The sequence below is a fragment of the Loxodonta africana genome, chromosome X (assembly GCF_030014295.1).
Source record: "Loxodonta africana isolate mLoxAfr1 chromosome X, mLoxAfr1.hap2, whole genome shotgun sequence".
NCBI classification, from domain to species: Eukaryota; Metazoa; Chordata; class Mammalia; order Proboscidea; family Elephantidae; genus Loxodonta; species Loxodonta africana.
Genome location: NC_087369.1, coordinates 98,365,353 through 98,384,497, shown reverse-complemented (window position 1 = coordinate 98,384,497; position 19,145 = coordinate 98,365,353). Strand labels below are relative to the sequence as shown.

The window sequence follows — 19,145 nt, the reverse complement described above, 5'->3', positions numbered from 1 at the left end:
AAAAATTAAGCACTGCTTATTCATGAGTGCTTTCAAAGTACACTAAATTTTTATTTCAGAAAACACCCCATATCATGCGTCTGCTCTGTTTCAGTCTGGCTCATTGTTCTAAGCACTCCCCAACCCTATTTTTTTCTTCCAATTTTTTTTTAAACATTTTACAGGGGGAGCAGTCTTCTAAAAAGGACAGGAAAAAACAATGGTTCTGAGACATAGGGAGATTCCGACAAATTTAAACTCTGCTTGCTATAGATGAAAATTATAATGATGCCTTTCTCAATTGTGAGTATTCATTTAGATGAAACCAAGCTGGAATCAGAATTCCTAATACTGGGTTTTACTTAGTGTCTTCAGAAAAGAGGGTCTTACTTATTGTAGTCATGAGAATTGAAATGTTTAAACGTAACTATATTTTGCAGTCTATGGGGGTGCTTTACACCTCATATGAATTCAAAACATTTTTGTAGAGCAGACAATTCATGCACATTTCCAACTAGAAACAGAATTTGGTTGAGCTTACCTTAAAAAAGGAGCCCTGGTGGCGCAGCGGTTAAATGCGTGGCTGCTAACCGAAAGGTGGACGGGTTCAGACCCACCAGCTGCTCTGCGGGAGAAAGATGTGGCTGTCTGCTCCTGTAAAGAGTACAGCCTTGGAAACTTCACATGGAGCAGTACAATGTCCTATAGGGTCGCAATGAGTTGAAATCAACCCCACGGCAACGGGTTTTGGCTTATAAAAATTCACTACCTAGACTATATCTTTAAATAAAATAGTAAGTTAAGCCTAAAGTTAGATTTTATAAAGTTTTCTGATAATATCTGGAAAGGAAGAAAACTTTAAATTCAAATACGTACACTTTTATTAAATATAAACAAGCTTACGATGTTTCGCATTCTTTTGTTTCCCAACTGGATAACACTGCCACCTTGTGGCAAAGATGACTAGTGAAAATTTTTTGTTTAAATCTTCAAAAAAACACAAAACTCTCTTTTTCCCCTGGAGGTGTACCAGCAACAGTAGGCAGTTTTTTTTTTTTTTTGCAGTCTGCGTTTCCAAGATAGAACAAGTTGCCTTAATAAGTAAGAACAAGTTGCCTTAATAAGTAACTGTGGACAATATACATCTTTGTGTGAGTGTCCCTTTAAAATACAATTGTATAATGTTCAAACCTTTCTTTAAAAAGGAAATATAAAACAAAAAAACACTAAATGGTCTTCAACTGATGTGAAGTTTCATGAGTCAAAATGAAAAGGAAATTTGGGATCCAATTCTATAACAATAAGCTGCATTTTCAAATTTTACCCCTTTAAGGAAACTTAACATTTTTTTTTTTTTAACATATGCTTCCTCCTCTAACAGAGGAAAAGACAAACATCACTCGTGCCCATAATACATTTTGCAAATCATTTGATTTTGTAAAGCAAATAGCAAAATTACTTCAACCTTTTCCTGGCAATTTAGAAAAAACCAAAATGATTAAATTGCTTAATAATTAAGAGTAAAAGTGGGGATAAATTATTTTATAAATGTTTCCTGAATTATTCTATTCTAGTACTTTTTTTTTTTTGTACTTGGATTTTCCCTTTTAGCCTTTTTTTCACTTAATTAAAAAATACATTAAACCTAATTTTATTCTTTGCTGTTAAAATTTTTAAAAAATCCAGAAATTTAAAGTATTATTAATTGCTAGGAAAAAAAAAATTTTTTTTTTTTTTTTTAGTAATGGTAGCCATTATTTTCTCTGGACTTTTAACTCTGACCTAATGCAAGCTATTTAACCTCCCTGAATCCAAGTTTCTTTACCTGTAAAATGGGGATAATAACATGACCTTCCTCATAGGATTGTTGTGAAGATTAAATGAATTAATACAAGTAAAGTGCTTAGACTCATGCCAGTTACCACAGGAAGCATTCATTATTAAAATTTAACTCTCATTATTATTATTACGGAAACCCTGGTGGCGTAGTGGTTAAGTGCTATGGCTGCTAACCAAAGGGTTGGCAGTTCGAATCCGCCAGGCACTCCTTGGAAACTCTGTGGGGCAGTTTTACTCTGTCCTATAGGGTCGCTATGAGTCAGAATCGACTCGATGGCACTGGCTGGCTATTATTATTACCGTTGGACCAACATCTGAAATGTACCTACATCTAATTTTTATTGGGCTTGGCGTAGTTCTGTGATGTGACTTAGTTTGCCTACCATGCTAAGACTGTAGGCTCTTGTCTTAGTTATCTAGTGCTGCTATAACAGAAATACCACAAGTGAATGGCTTGAACAAAGAAAAAATTATTCTCCCACAGTCTAGGAGGTTAGAAGTTTGAATTCAGGGTGCCAGCTCCAGGGGAAGGGTTTCTCTCTTTATTGGCTCTGGAGGAAGGTCCTTGTCATCAATCTTCCCCTGGTCTAGAAGGGATCCCGGAGCCAAAGGACATGCTCTCCTCCTGACACTACTTTCTTGGTGGTATGAGGTACCCCCGTCTCTCTGCTCCCTTCTCTCTTTTTTTTATCTCAAAAGTGATTGATTCAAGATACAACCTAATTTTGCAGATTGAGTTCTGCCTCATTAACACAATTTCCTCTAACCCTGCCTCATTAACATCATAGAGGTAGGATTTATAACATAGGAAAATCACATCAGATGACAAAATGGTGGACAATCACACAATACAGGGACTCATGGCCTAGCCAAGTTGACACACATTTTGGGGGGACACAATTCAATCCATAACAGCTCTCTGGGTTCCATTTATAGCCAGCATAGGCTGGAGGATGATTGGGCTCTCTGGTTTTATTTGAACCCTTTGGTCTATGGGATGGGCCTTGGACCCCACTCCCATTCTGACATTTACTAGATTTGGGCAAATTAGTTAATCTTTCTATGTGGAGATTTTTTTTTTAATTGATAAGATGAGGAACAACAGTACAGACTTCACAGGATCCTTTGAGAATTAAATGAGAATGCATATGTAAAGCCCTTACCACAGTATAAGCCCTCAAACTTCAACCAAGTTCTCTAGTGTACTAAAAACAAACAAAAAGACACTCCATCCAAAACAATATTAGCATCACTTACATAATATACATTGCTGAGGAAATGAGCCAGCAGATGAAATTGATGGGAGAAGGAATTCTGCGCGGGAGTGGGGGGGGGGGGGAGGAGAAGCGGGAAACATGATCACACAGATAAGGAGAGGAGAATGATCAGAGTCTGAGTAGGAGGCAGTAAAAAGCCTAGAAATGGAGTTGGATAGACCTAGTTCTGAATTCAGGCTCTCTTCCAACTGTTACGAGGCCTTGGGCAGGTTACCAATTCTTTTGAGCCAGTTTCCTCACAATTGGGGATAATAAAGTTGCTGTGTGGATTGAAAGAGATACTGTATGCAAAGTGCTTCCCACTGATCCTGCGTCAAATAAGAACTCAGTTAATGGTTGCTGTAGTTATGTTTATTTTTAACTTCAGCACCTCATCGGGACAACTCTGTAAACCATTCTAGTTTCTACCTGTATGGGAAAGGTGTGATAAGTGGAAATCACGGTAGAAATAGGAAGTCAGTATTTGAGGACTGCGACGGAGGTAAAGGGGGAAAGGTTGAAGCCAGTGTCTTTGAATTGGTTCCTTAAAACAGCCGGCTCTCTTAGGCCTAAACTCTGAGACTCTGTCCAGTGTCTTACTTTACTATCTTAAACTCCTTGAGAAGAGGAAGTGAAGTCGTGGCCAAGCCGGCCCTGCCTTGCCCCTCCCTCGCCACGTGGGGGAGCACGTATGCGCGTATATACGGGGGGCATTGTGACTTCATCACTATGAGGCAACCACTGAGCAAGGGTGTAAGGCGGTAATACTCCCCCAGGGTCATTTTCTTCTTCCCCTCACTTACAGCCTGTTGGCAGGGAAAGGACAGATGACAACCTGAAACTCAGCCAAGTTTGTAGCTGTGATTGCCGGTGAGGTCAACTCTAGCAAACCGCCGGCATCTATAACCCTCTTCTGGTAACCCTCCTTTTTTCCTCCCATTCTCACCTTGAAGGAAGGGTATCTCGAAGTGTAGATCAAGTTGAGAACACCCGGGAAGAGGCGACAGCCGCACACCACAGCACTGTAGTTAAGGGCTCCTGTTCTATCTAGACAGTCATTGGCCAAACAGTCCTCTGCCAATCTGCCATCGGCGGACGAGTCCTCTCCCAACCAGTCCTTGGCAGCTAGTCCTTGGCTAATCAGCCATAAACCAACTAGTCATTAGCCAACCAGGCACAAATCAACCACACATGAACCAACCAAGCACCAGCCAACCGGATGCAAGCCTACCTGTAACGAACTAACCAGGCACAAGTCAACCCGGCATGAGTCAAGGAAGCATGAGCCAACCAGGCATGAGCACAAGCCAAAATGGTATGAACCAACCAGGCATGAGCCAACCAAGCACAAACCTAGCTAGTATGAATCAACCAGGTATGAGTCAACAAAGAATGAGCCAACCAGGTACAAGCCTACCCGCTATGAACCAAGACAGCACGAGCCAACGAGGCACGAGCCAAGCAGATGTGAATACAAACTTAACTGTTATGAACCAACGAGGCATGAACCAGCCAGGCATGAGCCAACCATGCACAAGCCTAACTGGTATGAGCCAATCAGGTATAAGCCAAGGAAGCATGAGCCAACCAGGCACCAGCCTACCTGTTAAAAACCAACCAGGCACAAGTCAACGAGGCATGAGCCAACCAGGCACGAGTACAAGCCAAAATGGTATGAACCAACCAGGCACGAGCCAAGGAGGCATCAACCAACCAGGCATGAGCCAACCAAGCACAAACCTAGCTAGTATGAATCAACCAGGCATGAGCCAACAAAGGATGAGCCAACCAGGTATGAATCAACCAGGTACAAGCCTACCTGGTATGAACCAACCAGGTATGAGCCAAGGAGGTATGAGCCAATCAGGCACCAGCTTACCTGGTATGAACCAACCAGGCACTAGCAAACCAGGCATGAGTCAACAAAGCATGAGCCAACTAGGCACGAGCACAGGCCTAACTGGTATGAATCAACCAGGCACAAGCCAAAGAAGCACGAGCCAACTAGGCAAGAGTCGGTCAGGTACAAGCCTACCTGATATGAACCAACCCGGTAGGAGCCAACGAGGCATGGGCCCATCAGGCACCAGCTTAACTGGTATGAACCAACCAGGCACTAGCCAACCAGGCACGAGTCAACGAAGCATGAGCCAAGCAGGCATAAGCACAAGCCTAACTGCTATGAACCAACCAGGCACAAGCCAACGAAGCATGAGCCAACCAGGCCTGAGTCAACTAGGTACAAGTCTACCTGGTATGAACCAACACGGTATGAGCCAACGAGGCATGGGCCAATCAGGCACCAGCTTAACTGGTATGAACCAACCAGGCACAAGCAAACCAGGCACATGTCAACGAAACGTGAGCCAATCAGCCATGAGCACAAGCCTAACTGGTATGAACCAACCAGGCAGGAGCCAAGGAAGCATGAGCCAACCAGGCATGACTCAACCAACCACAAGCCTAACTGGTATGAACCAACTAGGCACCAACCAAGGAAGCATGAGCCAACGAGACACCAGCATACCTGCTATGAACAAATCAGGCACAAGCCAACTGGGCACGAGTCAACAGGGCATGAGCCTACCTGGTAAGAACCAACTGGGCACAAGCCAACGAGGCATGAGTCAACCAGGCATAAGCCAACCCAGCACGAGCCTATCTGGTATGAACCAACTAGTTAGAAGCAAACCACGAAAGAGCCAAGCAGGCATGAGCCAACCGGGCAGTAGTCAATCAGGCATGAACCAACCAAGCACAAGCTTACCTGACACAAACCAACCAGGCGTGAAACAACCAGGCACGAGCCAAGCAAGCATGAAGCAACTATGCATGAGTTCTTTCAGGATAAGACCTGCAGAGGCTCGAGACTGCCCTGAAATACTGCGCCTGATTAAAGTAAGCCTCTCCTTAATTCTGTGGAGCTTCATGGCATTAGTTTAGGGCTAAAAGAGAGCAAGGGAGGCATAGGCTGGGTTTGAATACTGGCTCTGCAAATTATGACCTGTGTATACAACCTTCTGGAAACCCTGGTGGTGTAATGGTTAAGTGCTACGGCTGCTAACCAAAAGGTTGGCAGTTCAGATCCACCAGGCACTCCATGGAAACTCTATGGGGCAGTTCTACTCTGTCCTATAGGGTCACCATGAGTCGGAATTGACAGCAACGGGTTTGGTTTGGTTTTTGGTTATACAACCTTCTGGAATTCATAGTTTCATTCATGTATGCGTGTGTTTGTGTATAAGTGGGGGCTGAAAAGGTCATGAGGGGAACCACTTCATGGAAGTTTCAGGGACCAAATGTGTTGTCTCTCCTGGGGGTAATTTTTACTTAAAAAAAAGATTTTAGAGAAAAGGAATGCTTAACTTGAATGACCCACCGATGATAGAATTTCAGGTACTAATGGTAAGTTTGGGGGCTGGGGATGCTCACTGCTTCTTATATAACACCCACTTATAACCACTTATAGAAGCTGATAAATCTCTGCCCAGAAAACAATATTCATACACAACAAATTTGCCATGATCCACTGATTGATGTTCCTTGATCCCCGAAGCCCATCCATAGACAGCCCTCAAGGGTCCAAGGATGACAGTTAAACATTTCTGATTTACATGTTTATTTTAATCACTTTGTTGGAAATCATTCCAGTTCAGTAAAGGGGACAGTTCAATAGCTATCGTTACTGTGCTGAAGTTCTGTGGCACTGAAGGCAATTGCTTATGTGATGCAAAACCTAAACAATTCCATATTAAAGCAGTAGCCCACACTCGTTATGTAGTAAATACATGACTGAAACAAGGCATAGACTATAGATATGGAAATCTTATATAAGAGTTTTGTAATGAAAATCTTCCATCTGCTCACCAATATATCTAAATCATCTCTAAATTAAGCCAAAGTTGTGTTCCCTTTGATTGGAGAATGTGTTTTAATGGCCGAAAAAAAATAACCAAAGTTTTCTAGTAAAATTCATCTGTTTAAATGAGGTGGCACAGTGGTTAAGAGCTCGGCTGCTAATCAAAAGGTCGGCAGTTTGAACTCACCGGAAACCCTGGTGGCATAGTAGTTAAGAGCTATGGCTGCTAACCAAAAGGTCGGTGGTTGGAATCCACCAGGCGCTCCTTGGAAACTCTATAAGGGCAACTCTACTCTGTCCTATAGGGTCACTATGAGTTGGTAATCGACTCGAAGGCAGTGGGTTTGTTATTTTTGGTTTTTTGAATTCACCAGCTGCTCCTTGGAAACCCTATGGGGACAGTTCTACTTTGTCCTATAGGGTCGTTCTGAGTTGGAATCGACTTGACAGCAATGGGTTTGGGTTTTTTGGTTAGGCCAGGTTACATAGCTTTAAGAACTGGATTATATATCCTCCCATGGCTTCAATTCTGTTCCATCCCCACAAGTTCCCAGATCATTTCTCCAGCTGGCATTAGTCTAAGTGATTACATGATCAATCAAACTACTCTGCTCAACATGCTAATTATTCCGGATCCACATTTTCCAGGTGGTAGAAAATAATTTAGAAGATTTTTTTTTTTTGTAGCTCTAGTATCTTACACCTGGTTTGAAATTAATAAATTTTTTATTGAACCACAGTGAATCTCTTTATCTGCACAAACTTGTTTCCTAGCTTTCCAAACAATGCCCATTGTTATTATCAAGGGAAAAATACATCACCGGACTCTCCTACTCCAGTGAACCTGTATCTGTGGAGTTTCTGACCACGTTTACTTTGCTTTTTGTCTCATGTGCCTGAAAATACACCACAAGTTTCTTGGGAGTAATTTTAACTAGTATTCACTGTGCCAAAAAAAAAAAAAAATGATTTGCCATCAAGTCGATTCCAACTCACAGCGACTCCATGTGTGTCAGTGTAGAACTGTGTTCCATAAGGTTTTCAATGGCTCATTTTTCAGAAGTCAATCGCCAGGCCTTTCTTCTGAGGCGTGTCTGGGTGGACTCAAACCTACATCCTTTCAGTTAGCAGCCGAGTGCATAACCGTTTGCACCACCCAAGGACTCCACAAAAATACTAGAAAATTGAGTTACTGTCCACCACAGATATGCATGTAATGATTAATTAGTTTTGGGCATTATGTTCTTCTCCATTTGTCCTATCTCCTGTTCATTGCTAAGTTATAAAACATTCTCTTTTTGCAAAGCAGTTTATTAGAGTTTGGCATCGTGGTAATTCTCTAGCTGAAAATATTGCAGGTTCTATTTACTGTCCTCCCACAAAAATTCTTCCAAGTATACTTTGTATACACCAGTTCTACCCTATTTGTAACCACACCATTATTTTGGGATCTAGTCATTGCATAGCTAAAAAAAAAAAAAAAAAAAACACTGCTGTCAAGTCAATTCTGACTCATAGCGACCCAATAGGACACGGTAGAACTGCCCCATGGAGTTTCCAAGGAGCGCCTGGTGGATTTGAACTGCCGACCTCTTGGTTAGCAGCCGTAGCACTTAACCACTATGCCACCAGGGTTTATTGCATAGCTAGGCAACTACAACATTTATTATGGTGGTTCCTGAAGTGTGGTTCTGGATCATTGGAGATGCACAGACGAGTGCTGTGTAGTATTAACACTGTATTTTTGTTCATTGTACAAACATTGAATGCATATTAGGGGAAAAGCCAAGTGCTAAGTACTGTAAAAGATACAAAGATTATTAAATTACAGTCTCTGCCCTCAAGGAGTTTACAGTGTGTGAGGGAAGGTAAAGACAAAAGTAATTGTGTCCTCCCCACCCAATGCGTTCTCTACATGGCAGTCAAAGCTCTCAAGACTCGACTGGGCTTCTGATTTTACTGAGAATAAAATCCAAATTTCTTACCAAGGCTTTACATAATCTGGCCCTTTTTGTCTTCCTTATATATTTTAACAGTTTTTTCCATTATAAATTTAATGTACTCTCAGTAAAAACCCCCAAATTTTCACCTGGAACTATGAACGTGACCATTTCTAGAAAAGTTCCAAAGAGTGATATCCCTATCAGATATTATTAACCTATAAGTAATTAAAATACTATGGTTTTAAGTGCAGAGATAGATCAGTGGAACAGAATTTAGAATATAATAAAGGAGACATTTCAAATTAGTGAATAAAGGGGTTATTCAATAAATGGTGTTAGGACAATTAGGAAGACGAAGATAAAACTCCACCTCACTTCTTACACAAAAAAATTCAAACGAATCAATTAAGAATTTAAGAATAATCTGGAAGTGGAGATTGCCTTTCCAAGCATGAGATCCAAACCATAAAGGATTAATCTGAATATGTAAATAAAAAAAAAAAGATAACAGTAAAAAGCAAAATAAACAAAGTCTAAAGTTAAACTGGGAAAAACACCTGACAGGCAAACACATGGCAGGTTCTTCTGTAAGGTCTATGGACTTTACAAAACATAGACTTAAGGATACCTACTTTGAATGCTCAGAAATCCTTTTTGCTTTACTTTTTAAGTTTCTGGTTGTATTCAAGGCTAGGTAACTGGATAATTGACCCTCATGAGTGAGGTATCAAAGTAATTAATCCCCCTTTATATATATTATTTTGTTGAATGTGTTGTTTTAAAATTTAAGTTTGTAGATGGTGGGGGTCAAGTGTGACTCACTTTTAACACTGCAAGGGACATCACAAGTGAATAAATTCTCAATAAAAACTTCCCAATCGTTATCATCTTAAGAATTTGTTACTAAATCATAAACTCAAAGTTTTTTCTCCTTTGACAGGAACTGGCTGCTTATGAAAACATGCTAGATGCAGTGACGGTAACAGAAATGGGTAAGATGTTCTGTGGTATTTTCAGAAGTAGAAAAATAAACATGGCATAATGTATGCACACAGTACTATATTTACTTGAATATGTGGACGCTACTGTCCTGGGTACACAAAGACCATGACATTAAAAATATCCATATGCATTGAGCCCTGGTGGCGCAATGGTTAAGAGGTCAGCTGCTAATCAAAATGTCTGCAGTTCGAATCCACCAGGTGCTCCTTGGAAGCTCTATGGGGCAGTTCTGCTCTGCCCTATGGGGTCGCCATGAGTTGGAATTGACCCGATGGCAAAAGGAACAGGAAGTTCATGATGAATTAGAACTTTTTAGGTAGGAAAGATGAAGACTTAGATGATTAAAGTCTATAAAATTATGCATGGCGAAGAAAGTTATTTATTAGATCCTAGAAAATTAGGAGCAAGGATGACTCTTTGTAAAAAATTTAGAACATTCTTCCAAAGAGATAAATGGTTTTGCCACAGTACTGGGCGAGAGATCCATAGCAAACTTCAGAAGAAAGGCTGTTTTGTGGGGTCTTTTGGGCCATGCCCTAACACAGCAATCTTGGTGCCTTGGTCAGAAATAGAACCCTGAGCTACGTGGATCATGGATTAGCATCTCATATGACAGTCTGTATGTTCTTGCACTTGATAATAACACCACCAGAATGTTAACTGTTTTATTGGCCTAATGGAAACATTAAAAAATATAAAGTTGAAAGTAACGGACACTCTATGAAAGCAGTATTCAAACTAAAACAGTATTACTGTACTAAGATAAAGTCATTATGTCATTGTAGTTAGAAAAATACTGCTCAGGGTGATGTATAACAATCTTAAAACAACAACAACAAAAAAAATGCTTCATGTACTCCATCTTCCTGCCTTAGGACTTCAGTATTATCTTTGAATTGAAGTTATTTCATAATAATCTCAGTTTTGTTTTTACCTTAAAAAGTCCTTCTGGATAGGACTTCCAGGAAGAAGCTCAATAGAGACACGGAAGACCTAATTGCTACAATCAACCAACTTGACCTCATAGAATTAGACAGAATGCTCCCCCCAAGAGCTGCAAAGTATACTTTTTTTTCCGACTGCACATGGAACATTCTCTAGAATAGATCACATATTAGGTCATAAAACAAACCTTTGCAGAATCCAAAACATCAAAATATTACAAAGCATCTTCTCAGACCACAAGGCCATAAAAGTGGAAATAAATAACAGAAAAATTAGGAAAAAGAAATCAAATACTTGGAAACTGAACAATACCCTGCTCAAAAAAGACTGGGTTATAGAAGACATTACGGAGGGAATGAAGAAATTCATAGAATGCAACGAGAATGAAAACACTTCCTATCAAAACCTCTGGGACACAGCAAAAGCAGTGCTCAGAGGTCAATTTATATCGATAAATGCACACATACAAAAAGAAGAAAGAGCCAAAATCAGAGAACTGTCCCTACGACTTGACAAATAGAAAGTGAGCAACAAAAAAATCCCATCAGGCACCAGAAGAAAACAAATAATAAAAATTAGAGCTGAACTAAATGAATTAGAGAACAGAAAAACAATTGAAAGAATTAACAAAGCCAAAAGCTTGTTCTTTGAAAAAATTTACAAAATTGATAAACCACTGGCCAGACTGACTAAAGAAATACAGGAAAGGAAACAAATAACCCAAATAAGAAATGAGATGCGCCATATCACAACAGACCCAACTGAAATTAAAAGAATCATACCAGATTATTATGAAAAATTGTACTCTAACAAATTTGCGAACCTAGAAGAAATGGATGAATTCCTAGAAAAACACTACCTACCTAAACTAACACAATCAGAAGTAGAACAACTAAATAGACCCATAACAAAAAAAGGTAATCAAAAAAACTCCCAACGAAAAAAAAGCCCTGGCCCGGACGGCTTCACTGCAGAGTTCTACCAAACTTTCAGAGAAGAGTTAACACCGCTACTACTAAAGGTATTTCAAAGCATAGAAAATGGTAGAATACTACATAACTCATTCTATGAAGCCACCATTATCCCTGATACCAAAAGCAGGTAAAGACATCACAAAAAAAGAAAATTACAGACCTATATCCCTCATGAACATAGATGCAAAAATCCTCAACAAAATTCTAGCCAATAGAATTCAACAACGTATCAAAAAAATAATCCACCACGATCAAGTGGGATTTATACCAGGTACGCAAAAAAAAAAAAAAAAAACAAAGTTTAATATTAGAAAAACCATTAATGTAATCCACCATATAAATAAAACAAAAGACAAAAGCCACATGATCTTATCAATTGATGCAGAAAAGGCATTTGACAAAGTCCAACACCCATTTACGATAAAAACTCTCAGCAAAATAGGAATTGAAGGAAAAGTCCTCAACATAATAAAGGGCACCTATACAAAGCCAACAGCCAGCATCATTCTAAATGGAGAGACCCTGAAAGCATTTCCCTTGAGAACGGGAACCAGACAAGGATGCTCTTTATCGCCACTCTTATTCAACATTGTGCTAGAGGTCCTAGCCAGAGCAATTAGGCTAGACAAAGAAATGAAGGGCATCCAGATTGGCAAGGAAGAAGTAAAATTATCTCTATTTGCAGATGACATGATCTTATACACAGAAAACCCTAAGGAATCCTCCAGAAAACAACTAAAACTAATAGAAGAGTTTGGCAGAGTCTCAGGTTATAAGATAAACATACAAAAATCACTTGGATTCCTCTACACCAACAAAAAGAACATCGAAGAGGAAATCACCAAATCAATACCATTCACAGTAGCCCCCAAGAAGGTAAAATACTTAGGAATAAATCTTACCAAAGATGTAAAAGACCTATACAAAGAAAACTACAAAGTACTACTGCAAGAAACTAAAAAAAAAAAAAAAGGACCTACTTAAATGGAAAAACATACCTTGCTCATGGATAGGAAGACTTAACATAGTAAAAATGTCTGTTCTACCAAAAGCCATCTATACATACAATGCACTTCCCATCCAAATTCCAATGACATTTTTTAATGTGATGGAGAAACAAATTACCAACTTCATATGGAAAGGAAAGAAGCCTCGGATAAGTAAAGCATTACTGAAAAAGAAGAACAAAATGGGAGGCCTCACTCTACCTGATTTTAGAACCTATTATACAGCCACAGTAGTCAAAACAGCCTGGTACTGGTACAACAACAGGCACATTGACCAATGGAACAGAATTGAGAACCCAGATATAAATCCATCCACATATGAGCAGCTGATATTTGACAAAGGCCCAGTGTCAGTTAACTGGGGAAAAGATAGTCTTTTTAACAAATGGTGCTGGCATAACTGGATATCCACTTGCAAAAAAATGAAACAGGACCCATACCTCACACCATGCACAAAAACTAACTCCAAGTGGATCAAAGACCTAAACATAAAGACAAAAACTATAAAGACCATGGAAGAAAAAATAGGGACAACCTTAGGAGCCCTAATACAAGGCATAAACAGAATTCAAAACATTACTATAAATGACGAAGAGAAACCAGATAACTGGGAGCTCCTAAAAATCAAACACCTATGCTCACCTAAAGACTTCACCAAAAGAGTAAAAAGACCACCTACAGATTCGGAAACAATTTTCAGCTATGACATCTCCGACCAGCACCTGATCTCTAAAATCTATATGATTCTGTTAAAACTCAACCACAAAAAGACAAACAACCCAATCAAAAAGTGGGCAAAGGATATGAACACACACTTCACTAAAGAAGATATTCAGGCAGCTAACAGATACATGAGAAAATGCTCTCGATCATTAGCCATTAGAGAAATGCAAATTACAACTACGATGAGATTCCATCTCACTCTAACAAGGCTGGCATTCATCCAAAAAACACAAAATAATAAATGTTGGAGAGGCTGCGGAGAGATTGGAACTCTTATACACTGCTGGTGGGAATGTAAAATGGTACAACCACTTTGGAAATCTATCTGGCGTTTTCTTAAACAGTTAGAAATAGAACTACCATACAACCCAGAAATCCCACTCCGCGGAATATACCCTAGAGAAATAAGAGCCTTCACATGAACAGATATATGCACACCCATGTTTATTGCAGCTCTGTTTACAATAGCAGAAAGCTGGAAGCAACCAAGGTGTCCATCAATGGATGAATGGTTAAATAAATTATGGTATGTTCACACAATGGAAAACTACGCATTGATAAAGAACAGTGAGGAATCTTTGAAACATTTCATAACATGGAGGAACCTGGAAGGCATTATGCTGAGTGAAATTAAAAAAAATTAGTCAGAGGCAAAAGGACAAATATTGTATAAGATCACTATTAGAAAATCTTGAGAAATAGTATAAACTGAGAAGAACACATTCTTTTGTGGTTACGGGGGGAGGGGAGGGAGGGTGGGAGAGGGTTAATTACTGATTAGTTAGTAGATAAGAACTTCTTCAGGTGAAGGGAAGGACAATACTTAATACACGGAAGGTCAGCTCAACTGGAATGGACCAAAAGCAAAGACGTTTCCGGGATAAACTGAATGCTTCAAAGGTCAGCGGAGGAAGGGTGGGGGTTTGGGGACTATGGCTTAAGGGGACTTCTAAGTCAATTGGCAAAAATACATTCTATTATGAAAACATTCTACATCCCACTTTGAAGTGTGGCGTCTGGGGTCTTAAATGCTAACAAGCGGCCATCTGAGATGCATCAATTGGTCTCAACCCACCTGGAGCAAAGGAGAATGAAGAAAAACAAGGTCACACGATAACTATGAGCCCAAGAGATAGAAAGGGCCACATGAACTAGAGACTTACATCATCCGGAGACAAGAAGAACTAGATGGTGCCCGGCCACAACCGATGACTGCCCTGACAGGGAGCACAACAGAGAACCCCTGAGGGAGCAGGAGAACAGTGGGATGCAGATCCTAAATTCTCATAAAAAGACCAGACTTAATGGTGTGACTGAGACTAGAAGAATCCCGGAGGTCATGGTCCCCATCCTTCTGTTGGCCCAGGACAAGAACCATTCCCGAAAACAACTCATCAGACATGGAAGGGACTGGACAATGGGTTGGAGAGAGATGCTGATGAAGAGTGAGCTACTTGTATCGGGTGGACACTTGAGACCGTGTTGGCGTCTCCTGTCTGGAGGGGAGATGGGAGGGTAGAGAGGGTTAGAAACTGGCAAAACGGTCACGAAAGGAGAGACTGGAGGGAGGGAGCGGGCTGACTCATTAGGGGGAGAGTAAATGGGGGTATGTAGTAAGGTGTATATAGGCTTATGTGTGACAGACTGACTTGATTTGTAAACTTTCACTTAAAGCACAATAAAAATTATTACAAAAAAAAGTCCTTCTGTTCTAGTGTAGCGTGTCTTAGCTATCTAATGCTGCTGTATCAGAAATACCGCAGGTAGATGGTTTTAACAAAGAGAAGTTTATTTTCTCACAGTAAAATAAAAGTAGGCTAAAAGTCCAAAATCAGGGTGTCAGCTCCAGAGGAAGCCTTTCTCTCTCTGTAGGCCTTCTCATCAATCTTCCCCCAAACTAGGAGCTTCTCTGCACAGGGACCCCAGGTCCAGAGGACACGCTCTACTCCCCACACTGCTTTCTTGGTGGTATGAGGTCCCCAACTCTCTGCTTGCTTCCCCTTCCTTTTTATCTCTTGAGAGATAAAAGGTGGTACAGGCCACACCCCAGGGAAACTCCCTTTACATTGGATCAGGAATATGACTTTTTTTTTTTTTAAGGGTATTACAATCCCACCCTGATCCTCTTTAACATAAAATTACAATCACAAAATGGAGGACAGCCACACAGTACTAGAAACCATGGCCCAGCCAAATTGATATACACATTTTTGGGGGGACATAATTCAATCCATGACAAGAGGCAAGTGAGATATTTGATGAACTAATGCCCTACTCTTACCTATTACTGTAAACTTTTTGACATACTGTATGCGAATTGATATTTCAGATTTACTCAGGGATGGCTTTGGGGACAATCCCCTTTTCTACTGCCTGATTGCAGAAGTACAAAATCAACATAAACCATCAGGTAAAGAATTTCTTTCTCCAGTTTAATCTAGGGTATATTTTCCCCACTGTGCGAACAAAGTACAGTTTGATAGCATATAGTGGCTATTAAGCAAGGAGAAGAGTTTAAGAGTATAAAACCAGTTTTTTTTAAGTGTGTGATATGTACCACTGTGCGAACAAAGTACAGTTTGATAGCATATAGTGGCTATTAAGCAAGGAGAAGAGTTTAAGAGTATAAAACCAGTTTTTTTTAAGTGTGTGATATGTACCACTGTGCGAACAAAGTACAGTTTGATAGCATATAGTGGCTATTAAGCAAGGAGAAGAGTTTAAGAGTATACAATCAGTTTTTTTTAAGTGTGTGATATGTACCTATGTTTACATATGCGTGGGAAAAATACACTCCACACTCTTAAGAGGTTCTGCCTCTTCAAAGTTGTATTATAAGGGACTTATACCTTCTACTTAATATATTTCTAGTATTTGAAATTTTGTCCAGTGACCTTTTATTACCTTAATTGTTTAAAAAACAAAAGAAAGATGTTCCACTTTGGGGGAAAATACTTTCTACGATTCAAAGCATTAACCTCTTTATACCTACCTTCTCTTCCCTCTTTTAGACACAGTGACCATTGGATTTGCCATGTACTACTTTGCATACGACCCCTGGATTGGCAAGTTACTTCACCTGGAGGACTTTTATGTCATACGAGCTTATCGAGGTCAAAATACATTTAGTATTACTTATAAATACTTTAAAAATCAAAACAGTATATTTTAATGTTAAGGATTATAGACAACAGTTTAGTATAAATGTGGTATTTAAAGTTAGCTTATGTAACTCATTTCTGTTTCATAAATCTGATACTATCCTAGTTATCCTTGCATGTGGTGAAGACCCAGCCACTGATTACAAAATATTTTTTTATTAGTTCCCATGAGGGCTGGAATAAGCAAAGTTACCATAGCTATACTTTTATCTTTAAGAAATGCTTTGACATTCTGGGTTTGTTTGACTAGAAGTAAATATGAAATATACCCTGTCATAAGATGATAGTGACAAAAACTCATTTCCTATTCACTAATATTTAAAATATACTGCAAACTCTTTTCCACTGCCTTTGGAATCACATTCCAATTATGAGAAAAAGAATGAAAAATATTCATGAGATGTTTCAACACGTGTAATATGTAATAACTAGATATGTGTAATATGTAATAACTAGATACAGAGCTCTTTTATTTTAAACTAAAGCAAATAACTTGTGTTAAGGGAGTTTTTTTAACTTGCTGTTTTCACTTTGCATTACCTATTCAAAAGGCCTAGGTATCGGAGCTGAAATGCTGAAGAGGCTAAGTCAGGTATGTTTTACAATTAGTAATGATACTCAATTTCATCACCAAATATTATTATTTAATTAGATAATTAATCTCATTATCTGACATAACCCCAAAATATACTTTAATATTTTATTCAAATTAAACTGGTTTTTCCAAATCAGATACTCATATAGGTTATATTTGAGTTACATTTAATAAAAAACTGATTTGTATATAATCCACAACCACATGATATATTTTTTGCTGTAAAGCAGAAAGACGCAAGCATGAGGGAGATTAGAAGGCAATTTTGCCCATAAAATAGGTCCACAGTATGACTTGGAAAATAGTGTAAAAGCTAGACCCTTGTGAGCTCTAGAAATACATACAAAAACATGTGTTCTCTTAGGTAAACATTTTCTGTAGCATGAAGAAAAAAACAGTCAACAGAAAAACCAATGAGCGGACTTTGCAAACCAGTTTTGGACTCGAGAGAGATTTTAAAGCTCGCAACAGTGAGGGTTTTTTATTTTTACAGCTGTAAAAAAATCCAAGAGAAAATGATTTTGAAGTATTTTGTACACAAACCACCTCACATATAGTAGACTTTCAATGAAATAAATGTGTTAATGAAGACTATACTTGCTGATAAGAGTTTTTTGTTTGGTTTTAAACAGATAGCCATCAGAAGCCAGTGCAACTGCATGCACCTCCTTGTCGTTATTTGGAACCAGGCTTCTATTGACTACTATACTCATCGGGGGGCTTTAGACCTTTCCTCTGAGGAGGGCTGGCACCTGTTCAGATTTAATAGAGAAGAACTCATGGAAATGGCAGGGGAAGAATGAAGAAGGATGCGTAACAACACATCCCAACACAGGCCTCAACATCTGAATGTCACCTGAGTTCAACGACAGTTTGGCTTTGAATGTTGTACAATACAAATGATGATAACAGTCTGGTTGGAGTAGATCTTTTACTCTGAAGTAGATTTTGCAGCTATGGTCAACTCCCTATTATCCCAAATCATATACTCATGGCTAGGAGCACTGCTGATAACCCAAATGAGCAGGTAAGTCAAAAATCACTTATACTTGACTTTAAGCTTTTTTTTACTTGCCGTATTTCACCAAATTTAAGATTTTTTTCCCCACATTTTAACATCTGAAATCGGGGTAAGCATAATGATCAACTGGCAGCCTTTTCTCTCTTAGAGGTAAATAGTAGCATCTTAGAACCCACTGCCGTTGAGTCGATTCTGACTCATAACGACCCTATAGGACAAGTAGAACTGCCCCCATAGGGTTTCCAAGACCGTAAATCCTTATGGAAGCAAACTGCCACATCTTTCTCCTGCAGAGCAGCTGCTGGGCTCGAACGGCTGACCTTTAGGTTAGCAGCCGAGCACTTCACCACTGCGCCACCAGGGATCCTAATAGTATCTCAGATGTGATGAAATATTGGGTGTATTTGATTGTTAACAATCTGAGGTACTAAAGATTCATTTCAAATACTTAAGCTGAATTCTGAAGAGCTTTCTTGTCAAAAACTAGTAAGGGAACTGATTGCCCACCTTGAGCAGCTCAAGCACCACTGCTTCTTTGACATTGTCCTAGAACTGCATTCCGTCTCTGAACATCTATAAGCTTTTTGGTTGTACTTACCTTAGAGCAGATACCACATACCACACTGTATTTGTATAGATGTTTCTATCCTTCCTAACAGAGTATATGCCCTTTGGTAGAATTATAACTATCTTTGGATTTTGTGGTGCCAGCCACATGGCAGAACATATGAATTCCTACTATGTACCAGGTATGATCATGGGCAGAGACTACACAGATGACTCAGTCACACCTGCAAGGAGCCTGATCTGTGAGGAAATATTAATTATAATAAATTGTGTT

The 19,145-nt window shown here is 39.4% G+C and overlaps 1 protein-coding gene across 1 annotated transcript; it reads left to right on the top strand.

The window, feature by feature from the left end:
* Positions 1 to 3,958: 3,958 nt before the first annotated feature.
* SATL1 (spermidine/spermine N1-acetyl transferase like 1) lies at positions 3,959 to 18,674 on the top strand. The gene is made up of 6 exons (XM_064278450.1): positions 3,959 to 5,972; positions 9,817 to 9,868; positions 15,857 to 15,937; positions 16,539 to 16,640; positions 17,240 to 17,280; positions 17,916 to 18,674. Exons 1-6 carry the CDS (start codon positions 4,341 to 4,343, stop codon positions 18,084 to 18,086), a joined length of 2,079 nt encoding a protein of 692 aa, XP_064134520.1. The 5' UTR covers positions 3,959 to 4,340; the 3' UTR covers positions 18,087 to 18,674.
* Positions 18,675 to 19,145: the final 471 nt, after the last annotated feature.

Excerpts from the sequence above, each read along its gene's own strand:
- SATL1 (XM_064278450.1), top strand. The coding sequence starts at position 4,341 with ATGAGTCAAGGAAGCATGAGCCAACCAGGCATGAGCACAAGCCAAAAT. Across the intron at positions 9,869-15,856 it reads AGTGACGGTAACAGAAATGG|ATTTACTCAGGGATGGCTTT; the intron begins GTAAGATGTTCT and ends TTGATATTTCAG. Across the intron at positions 15,938-16,538 it reads AAATCAACATAAACCATCAG|ACACAGTGACCATTGGATTT; the intron begins GTAAAGAATTTC and ends TCCCTCTTTTAG.